Source organism: Oncorhynchus mykiss, chromosome 22 (genome assembly GCF_057628025.1).
Source record: "Oncorhynchus mykiss isolate SJ-2025 chromosome 22, ASM5762802v1, whole genome shotgun sequence".
NCBI classification, from domain to species: Eukaryota; Metazoa; Chordata; class Actinopteri; order Salmoniformes; family Salmonidae; genus Oncorhynchus; species Oncorhynchus mykiss.
The window spans coordinates 45,060,892-45,077,685 of NC_143043.1; the positions used below are offsets into that span (position 1 = coordinate 45,060,892).

The 16,794-nt window shown below is 44.9% G+C and overlaps 1 protein-coding gene and 1 pseudogene across 8 annotated transcripts in view; one reads left to right on the plus strand and one right to left on the minus strand.

Annotated features, from left to right (window-relative positions):
• The window catches only part of LOC110502147 (tyrosine-protein phosphatase non-receptor type 4), a 109,401-nt gene that overhangs the window by 55,467 nt on the left and 37,140 nt on the right, over positions 1 to 16,794 (minus strand). For 4 of the 8 annotated variants that reach the window (XM_036959300.2, XM_090216153.1, XM_090216151.1 and 1 more), the window contains one exon: positions 2,976 to 3,083. In XM_036959300.2, the coding sequence (XP_036815195.1) occupies positions 2,976 to 3,083 (108 nt within the window). Of the gene's footprint in view, positions 1 to 2,963; positions 3,084 to 16,794 lie in introns of all 8 variants that reach the window. The other 4 variants (XM_036959301.2, XM_036959298.2, XM_090216152.1 and 1 more) reach the window with 1 other exon arrangement.
• LOC149972868 (uncharacterized) lies at positions 12,894 to 13,805 on the plus strand (annotated as a pseudogene).

The following is a 16,794-nucleotide window of genomic DNA, read 5'->3' on the forward strand; positions in this document are numbered from 1 at the left end:
AGCTCACTGAGCATTACTCACCCTATAGCTCCATCTGTGGTTTCGAGTTCAGAGTGCACACTGGACGCTCTGGCCAATAAGTAAGTAGGGTTGTTCCGAAGGCTCTGACCACACAACTACAGTCAAGCACCCACGCTAACTGGCAAACATTGGCTTGCTACTTCCAGACACATAATGAGAGAACACCCCACTCTGACTATTTTACTCACCCTAGCAGAGCTGGTTAGGCTTTTTTCATGTTATCCAGAGTGTTGGTGACTGTACCTGTGCGACTGGCAACAATTGAATTACGCTTTGTTGCCAAATTTACTGACAACGGAAATATTCAAAGGGTGTTTTGTTAAGAAATGTAGCTTGATAGCTAGCTAGGTAAACAATCAATCCCAACGCATGACGTTAGTTAGCGAGCCAGCCAGCTAACATTAGCTAGCTAGCTAGCTAACAGTACACTAACTTTAAATGAAAATACTTTGTCAAAATTAGAGTGGAGTCTTTTGTTAAGACATGTTTTGTTAAGATATTGTTTTGCTAGCTAGCAAGCAAAACAATGGACCATAATGGACCAACATGACATTACTACCCTACATGAATCTGCAGGTACCTAACCAGCAGGTTCAACGGCTATAACTAGTCAAGCAAATGTGTCAGATACGAAGAATAAGATCACACGTTAGCTAGCGACCCCGCAGGTTAACGTTAGCTAGCTAACAGTACACTTGAAATTAAACCACTTTGTCAAAATTAGAAAAGTGTAATATCTGAAAATATTACCAGTATGCATCAAGCCTTATTCTAAAATGGTAGGGTGGAGGTGATATAATCCTTGACTGGTATCTCAAAGCACTTCATGATGACAGAAGTGAGTGCTATGGGGCGGTAGTCATTTAGTTAATTTATCTTTGCCTTCTTGGGAACAGGAACAATGGTGGACATCTTGAAGCATGTGGGGACAGAAGACTGGGACAGGGAGCTATATAATATTTCCGTGAACACACCTGCCAGCTGGTCTGTGCATGCTCTGAGGACGCGGCTGGGGATGAAGTCTGGGCTGGCAGCCTTGCGAGGGTTAACACGTTTAAAAGGTCTTACTCCCGTCGGCCACAGAGAAGGAGAAGCCGCAGCCCTTGTTAGCGGGCCGCAACAGTGGCACTGTATTATTCTCAAAGCGGGCAAAGGTGTTTAGTTTGTTTGGAAGCGAGACGTTGTCCGTGACGTGGCTAGTTTTATTTTTGTAGTCCGTGATTGTCTGTAGACCCTGCCACATACGTCTCGTGTCTGAGCTGTTGAATTGCGACTCCACTTTGTCCCTATACCGACATTTCGCTTGTTTGATTGCCTTGCGGAGAGAATAACTACACTGTTTATTTTCGGCCATATTCCCAGTCCTCTTAACATGGTTAAACAATGGTTTGCGCTTTCAGTTTGGCGCGAATGCCACCGTCCATCCACGGTTTCTGGTTAGGTTAGGTTTTAATAGTCACATTGGGTACAACATCTCTAATGCACTTCCTTATAAACTCACTCACCAAGTCAGCGTATAGATCAATGTTATTCTCTGAGGCTGCCCGGAACATTTCCCAGCCTGCGTGATCAAAACAATCTTGAAGTGTGGATTCCGATTGGTCAGACCAGCGTTGAATGGTTCTAGTCACCAGTACGTCATGTTTGAGTTTCTGCCTATAAGACGGTAGGAGCAAGATGGAGTCGTGGTCGGATTTGCCGAAGGGAGGGCCATGTATGCATCACGGAAGTTAGAGTAGCAGTGATCGAGTGTATTGTTTGCGCGACTGCTGCAATCAATATGCTGGTAGAATATAGGTAGCCTTGTTCTCAGATGTCCTTTGTTAAAATCCCCAGCTACAATAAATGCAGCCTCAGGATATATGGTTTCCAGGTTACATAAAGTCCAGTGAAGTTCCTTTGAGGGCCGCCGTGGTGTCTGCTTGAGGGGTATATACACAAATGTGTCGATAACTGACAAGACTTCTCTTGGGAGATAATATGGCCGGCTTTTGATTGTAAGGAATTCTAGGTCGGGTGAGCAGAAGGACTTGAGTTCCTGTATGTTGTTATGATTACCCCATAAGTCGTTAATCATGAAGCATACACCACCGCCTTTTTTCTTCCCAGAGAGGTATTTATTTCTGTCAGCACGATGCATGAAGAAGCCCGGTGGCTGAACCGACTCCGACAACGTAGCCCAAGAAAGACATGTTTCCGTGAAACAGAGAATGTTACAATCTCTGATGTCTCTCTGAAAGGGAACCCTTGCTCTAATTTCATCTACCTTGTTGTCAGAAGACTGAACATTGGTGAGTAGTATACTCTGAAGCGGTGGGCGTTGTGTACGCCTACGGAGCCTGACCAGGAGGCCGCTCCGTCTGCCTCTTCCTTCGGCAACGTTGTTTTGGGTCGACCGCTGGGATAAGATTGCATGTCCTGGGTGGTGGTCCGAACAAAGGATCCGCTTCGGGAAAGTCGTATTCCTGGTCGTAATGTTGGTAAGTTGACGTCGCGCTTTTATCCAATAGCTCTTCCCTGCTGTATGTAATAACGCTTAAGATTTTCTGGGGAGACAATGTAAGAATTAATACATGAAAAAACTAAATTCTGCATAGTTTCCTTAGGACTCAAAGCGAGGCGACCATCAGCTGTGTTGTAGTATAGTGTGCAGTGGCAGGCAATGTCCCATTAACATACAGGCTTCCAACATGACTTAGGCTAACAGATGGATTGTACAACGGGTTATGTAGAAGAATAATTCCCCATCTTATCCCTCTCCACCCCCTCCATTTCTCATAGCAACACACTTGTCTGAAGACTAAATTCACCACAGAGAGTTACATTTAGGTGAAAGCAGGAAAAGGCTGTCCTCAAGTGAAAGACTTGATGGAGATGGACAGTAGTGAACGAGACAGTGTTGACTGAAGTGTAAAAAGGTGTTTTGCCATCAAGAGTCTGACCTTGGCACCTACCGGGCTGTCAGAGGAGTCGTCGGACAGATGCAGGCCGAAGTAATCCCTCTCTGTCAGCTCCAGGTGTTTAAACACTTCCTCCAGTAAGACCTGACCCTGGTTGTGCTTCTGTAGAGAGAGGGGCAGGGGGTGGTGGAGAAAGGGGCAGGGGGGTGAGAAATAGGGAACAAGAAAATAACAAATTATTTGTGTGTCTCCTAGCAAACTCCCCATGCCTCAAGTCTCCATGGCAGCCAGGTCTGAGTAGCTGCTACCTATCACTGTCCATCTCCCATAGCACAGTCACACCAGGGACACAGTGACAACCACTTGTCTCCCTTCTGCCCCTCCCACTCTCCCATGTGACACACTGCAGTGCTGTGCCAGTGAGGGGATGGTGTTGACACGGTGCTCCACAGAGGTAAGTCCATGTCACAGCCCCAGGCCAGTTCTAAGCCACAGGGAACAGACTGGCAGCTCTGGGCTGCTGACTGTCAAACATGTGCTGACAGAGTGGGGAAACACAGCCACTCCCCGCGTACACTATGTTTAGCCTCAACCTTCAGTTAGATGACACCAAATCAAATCAAATTTTTGTTGGTCACATACACACACGTGTTTGGCAGATGTTACTGCGGGTGTATCGAAATGCTTGTGTCTCTATCTCCGACAGTGCAGTAATATCTAACAGTTTCACAACATATACCCAAAACACACGTAAATCTAAGCAAGGAATGGATTAAGAATATATATACATACATAGATACATGTCAGAGCGGCATTGGACTAAGATAGTGGCATAGTATAGAGCACAGTATATACAGTGGGGCAAAAAAGTATTTAGTCAGCCACACCAATTGTGCAAGTTCTCCCACTTAAAAAGATGAGAGAGGCCTGTAATTTTCATCATAGTTGAAGTGTACCTATGACAGACAAAATGAGAGAAAAAAATCCAGAAAATCACATTGTAGGATTTTTAATGAATTTATTTGCAAATTATGGTGGAAAATAAGTATTTGGTCAATAACAAAAGTTTATCTCAATACTTTGTTATATACCCTTTGTTGGCAATGACAGAGGTCAAACGTTTTCTGTAAGTCTTCACAAGGTTTTCACACACTGTTGCTGGTATTTTGGCCCATTCCTCCATGCAGATCTCCTCTAGAGCAGTGATGTTTTGGGGCTGTTGCTGGGCAACACTGACTTTCAACTCCCTCCAAAGATTTTCTATGGGGTTGAGATCTGGAGACTGGCTAGGCCACACCAGGACCTTGAAATGCTTCTTACGAAGCCAATTACAGGCCTCTCTCATTTTTAAGTGGGAGAACTTGCACAATTGGTGGCTGACTAAATACTTTTTTGCCCCACTGTACATAGATGCGTGACGCAATATTTACACACAATTAAAGTGACTAAGATACCGTAGAATAGTAGAGTACAGTTTACATATATAAGATGAGTAATGCAAGATACGGAGACATTATTAAAGTGGCTAGTGTTTCATTTCTTTAAAAAGTGGTTAATCTATGTCTATAGGCAGCAGCCTCTGATGTGCTGGAGATGGCTGTTTAACCTCTTTGGGCTTGGGGGCAGTATTTTGACATCTGGATGAAAAGCGTGCCCAAAGTAAACTGCCTGTTACTCAGGCCCAGAAGCATGGTATGCATATAACTGGTAGATTTGGATAGGAAGCACACTAAGGTTTCTAAAACTGTTAAAATAATGTCTGTGAGTATAACAGAACTGATAAGGCAGGCGAAACTCTGAGGACAAACGACCCGCCACCAAAAAATAATTCAGGCTACCACTGTTTCACATTGGCTGTCATGTTAATTATGAGGCGAAATCCTCACAGATTGCAGTTCCTAGGGCTTCCACTAGATGTCAACAGTCTTTAGAAAGAGTTTCAGGCTTGAAAAATGAGCTAGAATTTGTCGTTTTTCTAAGTGGCTCCCATTTTGGCTGTAGTGTTTTCATGTGTGTGGATGAGAGCGAGTTCTTTGTTGTTTATCTCCGGTAAAGACAATAACGATTCTCCGTCTTAAATTTGATCGTTATTTACGTATTAGAGTACCTTAGGTTTGATTATAAACGTTGTTTGACTTGTTTGGATATGGTCATTGGTAACATTTGGGATTAATTTTGTATGCATTTTGATGGAGGGAAACCGGTGGATTATTGAATGAAGCGCGCCAGCTAAACTGAGTTTTTGGGGATATAAAGAAGGACATTATCGAACAAAATTACCATTTGTGATGTAGCTTGGACATTTAGGAGTGCAAACAGAAGAAGATCTTCAAAGGTAAGGCATTTATTATATCGCTATTTCTTACTTTCGTGGCGCACCTGCTTGGTTGAAATATGTTTTTCATGCTTTTGTATGTGGGGCGCTGTCTTCAGATAATCGCATGGTGTGCTTTCGCCGTAAAGCCTTTTTGAAATCTGACACAGTGGCTAGATTAACAAGAAGTTAAACTTTATTTTGATGTATGACACTTGTATTTTCATGAATGTTAAATATTTCTATTTCCTGTCATTTGAATTTCACGCTCTGCAATTTCACCGGATGTTGTCAAGGTGGGGCGCTAGCGGAACACCTGCGCCAGAAAGGTTAACAGTCAGTGATGTAGTATAGAACACAATACAGTATATACACATATGAAATGGATGACACAATATGTAAACACAATTTAAAAGTGACTAAGATACCGTAGAATAGTGTGGAGTGCAGTTTATACATACGAGATGAGTAATGCTAGAAACGGAAACATTATTAAATAGACTAGAGATCCATTTCTAAAAGTGGCCAGTGATTCTAATATATGCTATTCCAAAGGATGTTTTAGATGCGCAATTTTATATCTAACTAAGGTGTTTGGTGCAGCACTTTTCAAGTAAAACAACGTGTTATCTTATTTGAACAAAGTCGGAGCTGCTGGGCAGGTCTATGCTATTGGATAGAGAGCAAATCACCGCAGCGCTCCATGTCAGTGGACAAATGGACATCATTAAATCAAAACCCAACCTTCAATTACCCATTGTGACGCAAGGATGTTACAAACTCAGTTTTAGACGAGTGACTTTATGACCAAAATTATCCTATCTACACTTTATAGCCAATTTTGACACTAGAATTCATGTTTGACTCATATTGATGCCACATACAAGCATTTTGCTACACTCGCAATAACACCAACTACTTTGCAGACAGAGTTCAGTGTGTCAAATCGGAGGGCATGCTGTCCGGTCCTCTGGCAGTCTCTATGGGGGTGCCACATGGTTCAATTCTCGGGCCGACTCTTTTCTCTGTATATATCAATGATGTTGCTCTTGCTGCGGGCGATTCCCTGATCCACCTCTACGCAGACGACACCATTCTGTATACTTCCGGCCCGTCCTTGGACACTGTGCCATCTAACCTCCAAACGAGCTTCAATGCCATACAACACTCCTTCCGTGGCCTCCAACTGCTCTTAAACGCTAGTAAAACCAAATGCATGCTTTCAACCGTTCGCTGCCTGCACCCGTACGCCCGACTAGCATCACCACCCTCGATGGTTCCGACCTAGAATATGTGGACATCTATAAGTACCTAGGTGTCTGGCTAGACTGTAAACTCTCCTTCCAGACTCATATCAAACATCTCCAATCTAAAATCAAATCTAGAATAGGCTTTCTATTCCGCAACAAAGCCTCCTTCACTCACGCCGCCAAACTTACCCTAGTAAAACTGACTATCCTACCGATCCTCGACTTCGGCGATGTCATCTACAAAATAGCTTCCAACACTCTACTCAGCAAACTGGATGCAGTTTATCACAGTGCCATCCGTTTTGTTACTAAAGCACCTTTTACCACCCACCACTGCGACCTGTATGCTCTAGTCGGCTGGCCCTTGCTACATATTCGTCGCCAGACCCACTGGCTCCAGGTCATCTACAAGTCCATTCTAGGTAAAGCTCCGCCTTATCTCAGTTCACTGGTCACGATGGTAACACCCACCCATAGCACACGCTCCAGCAGGTGTATCTCACTGATCATCCCTAAAGCCAACACCTCATTTGGCCGCCTTTCGTTCCAGTTCTCTGCTGCCTGTGACTGCAACGAATTGCAAAAATCGCTGAAGTTGGAGACTTATCTCCTTCACCAACTTCAAACATCTGCTATCTGAGCAGCTAACCGATCGCTGCAGCTGTACATAGTCTATCGGTAATAGCCCACCCAATTTTACCTACCTCATCCCCATACTGTTTATATTTATTTACTTTTCTGCTCTTTTGCACACCAATATCTCTACCTGTACATGACCATCTGATCATTTATCACTCCAGTGTTAATCTGCAAAATTGTAATTATTCACCTACCTTCTCATGCCCTTTGCACACAATGTATATAGACTCTTTTTTTTCTACTGTGTTATTGACTTGTTAATTGTTTACTCCATGTGTAACTCTGTGTTGTCTGTTCACACTGCTATGCTTTATCTTGGCCAGGTCTCAGTTGCAAATGAGAACTTGTTCTCAACTAGTCTACCTGGTTAAATAAAGGTGTTCTCAACTAGCCTACCTGGTTAAATAAAGGTGTTCTCAACTGGCCTACCTGGTTAAATAAAGGTGTTCTCAACTAGCCTACCTGGTTAAATAAAGGTGAAATAAAATAAAATAAATAAAAATAAATAAAATCTGCTAAATATGTGTATGTGACCAATAAAATTTGATTTGACATTGGCAGTAACTATTTAAACTGGGCTGGCACCTTCTCCTTGAGGTTTGCATAATAAATGGGAAAGTTAGATTAACACAGGTCTCGAAAGATACTTCAGTTATCTGTGGAGGACAATGGCAATGGGCCCATTCTGAGATCCTCACTGAAGACTGGGCTGGGACATAGAGACAGAGAGAGAGAGAGTGAGTGGATGATTGACGACTCGGCAGACAGGGCCATACAAACAGTCTTTGTGCTGATCTTTATCAATACCCCCACCACTATCTGTGAGCCAGCACCTGAGATGGTGTGAGGACTGGACTAGTGAGGGAGGGGGAGAATGTTAGGTGAATACAAGCCTTGGGTCTGAATGGAAACTATATCTCTAAAGTAGATGTGGTGTCAATGCACGAAAGTCTATATGTATGAGAAATATAGTATTTACATGTAAACATACTGAACATGGTTGCAATCATAAGAAAGGAAGAGCTAGATGGATCTCTGGTAAAGACTCTGAAAAGGAGGCTTGGGGCACTGCTAGAGCCTGAGCTTGGAGGAATGAGGGAAATGTGGACATGAGACAGCTTGTTCAGGAGCAATAGAAGACAGATAGACAGGGATGGAGGGAGGCAGGGAAAGTAGGTGGCAGGGAGGGAGAGGGAGAAGGAGGCAGGCAGGCAAAGGAGGAGGCAGGGAGGGAGGGGGCAGGGAAAGGAGGCGGCAGGCAGGCAGGCAGGGAGAGCGAGAAGGAGGCAGGCAGGAAAAGGAGAGAAGGAGGCAGGCAGGCAAAGAAGGAGAGAAGGAGGCAGGCAGGCAAAGGAGGAGGCAGGGAGGGAGGGAGAGGATGAGGCAGGCATGGAGAGTAAGAAGGAGCTTTTTAATGGAAATTCCAAAGCCAAAAGCAGTTATCACTGAACATATTCTATTGTCTCTGTCAGGTCCACATTGGGTAAATATCAATAGAAAAATAAGAAATTACTATGAAATAAAACATTTCAGTTGTGTATATTACTTAGTTTTTATTTCACGGCTTTATTATTTTTCATTCCTTAAAGTCATCATCTCATCTCTGCTCAGACAGTAGCAGCCAGCCAACATTATCTCTATACTCCCCATATCGTACAGTGGTGAGTCATCCTATTTAGTTTGCTAGGCTAGCTGCAGAGCTGTCTGACAATCATTTTACTAGTTCTTTAAAGAAGATGAGGCATACTTAAACTGTCTCTATCCCTCTCTCTTGTTGCTGTGATGTGCACAATCCTGTCTCTCATTCAGGCTGTGGTCTGTGTGCATCTAACCTAACGTAGCAATAAAGTGCAATGGATTATGGTCATTGTAGTTAATTACCATGTTTCTGAGCTGAACTAGGTTGCATATTTGCTTAATGAAAACTCCATTCCAGCATCCCACAGTTCTTGAGTTGATACTACATGTAATTCAAGTAATTGAACCGATGTTAGTTGTTTAGTGACAATATTTAGTGACCCGTCTTTGACACCAACAATCCTCCCCACTCCTCCCCCTTCCTACTTTCTCATCACTCCATCTTGTCTTCAGTTTCCCTTCACATTCAGAGGAACCAATCAGCCAGGTTCTTTCCTACTGTCCCGTGCATCATCCTCCCTCCTCCTCCCTTCCTACTTTCTCGTCACTCCATCTTGTCTTCAGTTTCCCTTCACATTCAGAGGAACCAATCAGTCAGGGAATGTAGGTCACGACAAAGCTTGGACAAATCTGATCAAACCAACTCTTGTTATGCCAGGGACGGATGGCTTTCCAGGAACTGCAGAGTACAAATCGATGCGGAACTGAGGAAGGAAATCGAAGGAAAGTTGAGCTTTATTAATTTAGCTGCTGAGCCAAGATCAGTGTCACAAGCTCCTTTTATAGCCGGGCTACCGTGGCAACAGATGGAGTACATATACAGTATCAACCTGAAAAACATTAACTCAGAGAAGTTACATAATAATATAATTCACATATTCCCACATTATATAATACAAATAACATGGGGAAGGGGGTTTGTGCAAGCTCTTTTATATTCCTCCTGACATGTAATATGATTGTGTGGCCATTTGGGGCGGCAGGTAGCCTAGTGGTTAGAGCGTTGGGCCAGTAACTGGGTTACTGGCCCAACGAATCCCTGAGCTGACTTGGTAAAAATCTGTCGTTCTGCCCCTGAACAAGGCAATTATCCCACTGTTCCCCGGTAAATAAGAATTTGTTCTCATCTGACTTGCCTAGCTCAATAAAGACACTGAACTAGGGATGGGTCCCAAAACCAGGTTTTAAATGGGCCCCGGGGCTAAATTATAAACCAACGTATCAGTTCTGCTTTCGGAACTGGAGAAATGAGGAAAATACATGTATTTATTATTGCATAAACTACATAAACATTTTACCAACCGTTTCTAATTTGCAATAAGATTAAGACATTCGTCTATGATGCATTTTCACTATTCCCAATCTAGAAGAGATCGCTCTCGCGCAGAGCCTGTCGCACGCACAAAGACCCTGCTCTTAATTAGTGACAATGGCAGAGAGAACTAAACATACAAAAGTGTGGATACACTTCACCAGAGTCAATGCTGACAATGCTCGTTGCCACAATGCAACAACACTTTTGCTTGTTAGGGCAGAAACACAAGCAATCTGTCCAAACATCTATCGAAAGTGCTTCGTGTACAGGCAGAGAAATGCACAGTTTGACTGCCTAGCTCGTAGTTCATCTGTCGTTGGCTGATCTACGTTAGGTATGTATGCTAGCAGCCTAGAGCCCACACACGGAGTTAACTTCTGGCTGCAGGGGCAGTATTGAGTAGCTTGGATGAAAAGGTGCCCATTGTAAACGGCCAGCTCCTCAGTCTCAGTTGCTAATATATGCATATTATTAGTAGTATTGGATAGAAAACACAGTTTCCAAAACTGTCAAAATATTGTCTGTAAGGATAACAGAACTGATATTGCAGGCGAAACCCTGAGGAAAATCAAACCAGGAAGTGGCTTCTATTTTGAAAACTCCATGTTCCATAGCCTCCCTTTGCTCCATTTAAAGGGATATCAACCAGATTCCTTTTCCTATCACTTCCTCAAGGTGTCAACAGTCTTCAGACATAGTTTCAGGCTTTTATTTTGAAAAATGAGCCAGAAAGATAACATCGCGTCAAGTGGTCGCATGAGTTTTGCTCGCGCAACAGAGTTTGGACAGCCATTACTTTTCCCTCTCCTACTGATAAAGACATTTGCAGTTGATATATTATCGATTATATATTTTAAAAACAACCTGAGGATAGATTATAAAAAACGTTTGACATGTTTCTGTGGACATTACGGAAACTATTTGGAATTTGTCTGAGTTGTCGTGACCGCTCTTTCCTGTGGATTTCTGAACATAACGCGCCAAACAAACAGAGGTATTTTGTATATAAAAATAATCTTTATGGAACAAAAGGAACATTTGTTGTGTAACTGGGAGTCTCGTGAGTGAAAACATCCGAAGATCATCAAAGGTAAACGATTAATTTGATTGCTTTTCAGATTTTCGTGACCAAGCTACTTGATGCTAAGTGTACTTAATGTTTTGTCGAGCGATCGATAAACTTACACAAACGCTTGGATTGCTTTCGCTGTAAAGCATCATTTTCAAAATCTGACATGACAGGTGGATTAACAGGCTAAATTGTGTTTTCCTATATTGCACTTGTGATTTCATGAATATAAATATTTTTAGTAATATTCATTGAATGTAGAGGTATGCAATTCAGAGGTTGTTGATGACAATTATCCTGTTAACGGGATTGCAGCCATAACAAGTTAACTCAATTATGAGAACATGGGTTCCTGATCAAAAGGAACCATTAGCCAGCTGATTGTTGAGCTATGGGTGTGTTCATAAAATGTAATCACCCATTTAAAGATTTTGCTACTTTTTTGTTAAAGTTGCAGCTACAATGAACCAACCCACTCCTCCCTCTAATACTGCTGGTCCAAGCCAAAGACAAGCCCAAAGCCCCTTCACGCTGGCAGCTAGTGGGAGGATGACTGAGGAGAGGGTGAACGAGTGCAACCTAACCGTGACCAAGGTCATAGTGAATGGCCTACACCCCTTTGCAACAGTGGACTCCAAGGACTTCAGGTAACAGTCTGTCAGTATATGTTGAGTTATATTAATGTTTAGGATATAGTAGTATAAAAGGGTTGTATTAGTCCCATCACTCCACAATACAATAATGATAATTCAACACATGAAAACAGTTATTGTACTGTAGGGAGATGAGCAAGGCACTCAACACAAATACACCCCTCCCTCCAGGAGTTACCTTAGAGACATATTCATTCCTACCTGGTGTGGTGCAGAAAAGGCCAATGTGATCACTGAGCTGAAGGACGTGCCAAAGCTGGACATCTCATCAGACGGGTGGACCAGCCTCTGTCAGGACCACTATCTCTCTGTTACAGTGCAGTACACAAGCCAGGGCAGTGTTTAACAGAAGGTCATCCACACCAGGACAGTGTAAAACAGAAGGTCATCCACACCAGGACAGTGTACAACAGGTCCTCCACACCAGGACAGTGTAAAACAGAAGGTCATCCACACCAGGACAGTGTACAACAGGTCATCCACACCAGGACAGTGTAAAACAGAAGGTCTTCCACACCAGGACAGTGTACAACAGAAGGTCCTCCACACCAGGACAGTGTACAACAGAAGGTCTTCCACACCAGGACAGTGTAAAACAGAAGGTCTTCCACACCAGGACAGTGTAAAACAGAAGGTCCTCCACACCAGGACAGTGTAAAACAGAAGGTCCTCCACACCAGGACAGTGTACAACAGAAGGTCCTCCACACCAGGACAGTGTACAACAGAAGGTCCTCCACACCAGGACAGTGTACAACAGAAGGTCATCCACACCAGGACAGTGTAAAACAGAAGGTCATCCACACCAGGACAGTGTAAAATAGAAGGTCCTCCACACCAGGGCAGTGTACAAATCGCAAACTGGCGAAGTAGTGGCAGAGGAGATCTCAGACATTCAGGAAGAGTTTGAGACAGAGCCGAGAAATATTGTAGCTGTGACTGTTGATATTGCTGGCAATATGGATGTTGCCTTCAAGAGCTTTGTGCACATAGTAAATCTAGCAGCACATAAAATCTACAATATTACTTCCATTGATAAATGGGCAGCCTGAATCAGAGCAGTGGTCATGTGGTTCAAGAGATCCTCGATGTCCAAAACAGTTTTGAAGGAAAAGCAGCAGCTCCTTGGTAAGAAGCCAGTTCAATCTATTAAAGTATTATTTTGAAATTCCCACATTTAACAATTTAATTAAATATTCAAGTGTGCGGTAAATAAATGTATGTTGTTTTTTGTTGTTGTTTCAGACCTTCTGCAACACTCATCCTTGATGTCAGGACCAGATGGAACTCTATCTAATGATAGAGAGATTCATGGAGCAGTAGGCAGTGATCCAAGCAGCGGCCTTGGATCCACGACTGAGAAAAGCAACGACCAAGGACAACCTGGACCGTCTGAAGGACGAGGACTTCCTTAAGACTGAGGAAGTTTGTCCAGCTCATGAGAATCCTCTATACATCCACACTGTGTGTGTCATGTGAAAAGAATGCGACCTGTGGACAGATCAAACCCATCCTCCACAAGAGCACTTCACTGTGAAGCATGAAGATACAACGTTAGTGGCAACCATCAAAGACAATATCTGGGAGAACCTCTCCGAGTGCTATCAGGGTGAGTACATTCAAGCCTTCCTGCATGAGGCCACAGCAATGGACCCCAGATTTCAAGGGAGGCTGGTGAGTTACTTCACCTGGGACAGGCTGAGGAAGGCAACTGTTGAGGCCAATGTGACAGGAGCAACACCAAGGCTGTCAGAGGAGCCGGAGCAGACAGACACAGGGCACCAGCAACAGGAGGGGGAGTCTGAAGGAGAAGGAGAAGAACTGGAGGAGATCCTTGGAGGAGCTGTTCTCAGAGGAGGACAGGAAGTTGAGGTTGATGATCCAACAGGACACCTCATCCCCCACCTTCAGTGAGTGTGTTGACCTAGAGGTGGAGCTCTACAAAGGCCTGCCTCCCATCTCCATGGCTGAAGATCCTGTGTAGTGGTGGTGGGAGAAGAGATACTCTGCCCCTCCTCACAAACATTACAACAAGCTACCTCTGCGCTCAAGCCTCCTCCACCCCTAGCGAGAGGGTATTTTCGACTGCAGGGAACACAATAAGCCAGGGGAGGTCCCGACTTCTGCCAGAGAAGGCAAATATGTTGATCTTTCTCCAGAAGAACTGTTAAGAACTGTTAGTCCTTTTGCAGCCTACATGCAGGCCCCACCTGTGTAGCTCTATACCACTGTCTTATCTTCTGCAGCCTTACCTGCAGGCCCCACCCGTGTTGCTCTATACCACTGTATAGTCCTTCTGCAGCCTACCTGCAGGCCCCACCCGTGTAGCTCTATACCACTGTCTTATCTTCTGCAGCCTACCTGCAGGCCCCACCTGTGTAGCTCTATACCACTGTCTTATCTTCTGCAGCCTACCTGCAGGCCCCACTCGTGTTGCTCTATACCCCTGTATAGTCCTTCTGCAGCCTACCTGCAGGCCCCACCCGTGTTGCTCTATACCCCTGTATAGTCCTTCTGCAGCCTACCTGCAGGCCCCACCTGTGTTGCTCTATACCCCTGTATAGTCCTTCTGCAGCCTACCTGCAGGACCCACCCGTGTTGTTCTATACCCCTGTATAGTCCTTCTGCAGCCTACCTGCAGGCCCCACCCGTGTAGCTCTATACCACTGTCTTATCTTCTGCAGCCTACCTGCAGGCCCCACCCGTGTTGCTCTATACCACTGTCTTATCTTCTGCAGCCTACCTGCAGGTCCCACCTGTGTTGCTCTATACCACTGTCTTATCTTCTACAGCCTACCTGCAGGCCCCACCCGTGTAGCTCTATACCACTGTCTTATCTTCTGCAGCCTACCTGCAGGCCCCACCCGTGTTGCTCTATACCCCTGTATAGTCCTTCTGCAGCCTACCTGCAGGCCCCACCCATGTTGCTCTATACCCCTGTATAGTCCTTCTGCAGCCTACCTGCAGGCCCCACCCGTGTTGCTCTATACCCCTGTATAGTCCTTCTGCAGCCTACCTGCAGGCCCCACCCGTGTTGCTCTATACCCCTGTCTTATCTTCTGCAGCCTACCTGCAGGCCCCACCCGTGTTGCTCTATACCACTGTATAGTCCTTCTGCAGCCTACCTGCAGGCCCCACCCGTGTTGCTCTATACCCCTGTATAGTCCTTCTGCAGCCTACCTGCAGGCCCCACCCGTGTTGCTCTATACCCCTGTATAGTCCTTCTGCAGCCTACCTGCAGGCCCCACCCGTGTTGCTCTATACCCCTGTATAGTCCTTCTGCAGCCTACCTGCAGGCCCCACCCGTGTTGCTCTATACCCCTGTATAGTCCTTCTGCAGCCTACCTGCAGGCCCCACCCGTGTTGCTCTATACCCCTGTATAGTCCTTCTGCAGCCTACCTGCAGGCCCCACCCGTGTTGCTCTATACCCCTGTATAGTCCTTCTGCAGCCTACCTGCAGGCCCCACCCGTGTTGCTCTATACCCCTGTATAGTCCTTCTGCAGCCTACCTGCAGGCCCCACCCGTGTTGCTCTATACCCCTGTATAGTCCTTCTGCAGCCTACCTGCAGGCCCCACGCGTGTTGCTCTATACCCCTGTATAGTCCTTCTGCAGCCTACCTGCAGGCCCCACCCGTGTTGCTCTATACCCCTGTATAGTCCTTCTGCAGCCTACCTGCAGGCCCCACCCGTGTTGCTCTATACCCCTGTATAGTCCTTCTGCAGCCTACCTGCAGGTCCCACCCGTGTTGCTCTATACCCCTGTATAGTCCTTCTGCAGCCTACCTGCAGGACCCACCCGTGTTGCTCTATACCCCTGTATAGTCCTTCTGCAGCCTACCTGCAGGCCCCACCCGTGTTGCTCTATACCCCTGTATAGTCCTTCTGCAGCCTTACCTGCAGGCCCCACCCGTGTTGCTCTATACCCCTGTATAGTCCTTCTGCAGCCTACCTGCAGGCCCCACCCGTGTTGCTCTATACCCCTGTCTTATCTTCTGCAGCATACCTGCAGGCCCCACCCGTGTTGCTCTATACCCCTGTATAGTCCTTCTGCAGCCTTACCTGCAGGCCCCACCCGTGTTGCTCTATACCCCTGTCTTATCTTCTGCAGCCTACCTGCAGGCCCCACCCGTGTTGCTCTATACCCCTGTATAGTCCTTCTGCAGCCTTACCTGCAGGCCCCACCCGTGTTGCTCTATACCCCTGTCTTATCTTCTGCAGGAAAATATTGTTGTAATTTGTTTTGCATTACTATCACCACAACATTAGAGTCTATAATTAGAATGTTTAGTTAAAAACATTGCTGTTTCTTTTGCTGTATATAATAGTTTATTTGATATATTTTACATTTCAGAAAATAAAGCAAGCATCATCAGCATCATCAACAGCATCAGCAGCATCAGTAAGAGTAGTAATACCGTTAAAGTACCGGATCGATAAGCAGCATCAGTAAGAGTAGTAATACCGTTAAAGTACCGGATCGATAAGCAGCATCAGTAAGAGTAGTAATACCGTTAAAGTACCGGATCGATAAGCAGCATCAGTAAGAGTAGTAATACCGTTAAAGTACCGGATCGATAAGCAGCATCAGTAAGAGTAGTAATACCGTTAAAGTACCGGATCGATAAGCAGCATCAGTAAGAGTAGTAATACCGTTAAAGTACCGGATCGATAAGCAGCATCAGTAAGAGTAGTAATACCGTTAAAGTACCGGATCGATAAGCAGCATCAGTAAGAGTAGTAATACCGTTAAAGTACCGGATCGATAAGCAGCATCAGTAAGAGTAGTAATACCGTTAAAGTACCGGATCGATAAGCAGCATCAGTAAGAGTAGTAATACCGTTAAAGTACCGGATCGATAAGCAGCATCAGTAAGAGTAGTAATACCGTTAAAGTACCGGATCGATAAGCAGCATCAGTAAGAGTAGTAATACCGTTAAAGTACCGGATCGATAAGCAGCATCAGTAAGAGTAGTAATACCGTTAAAGTACCGGA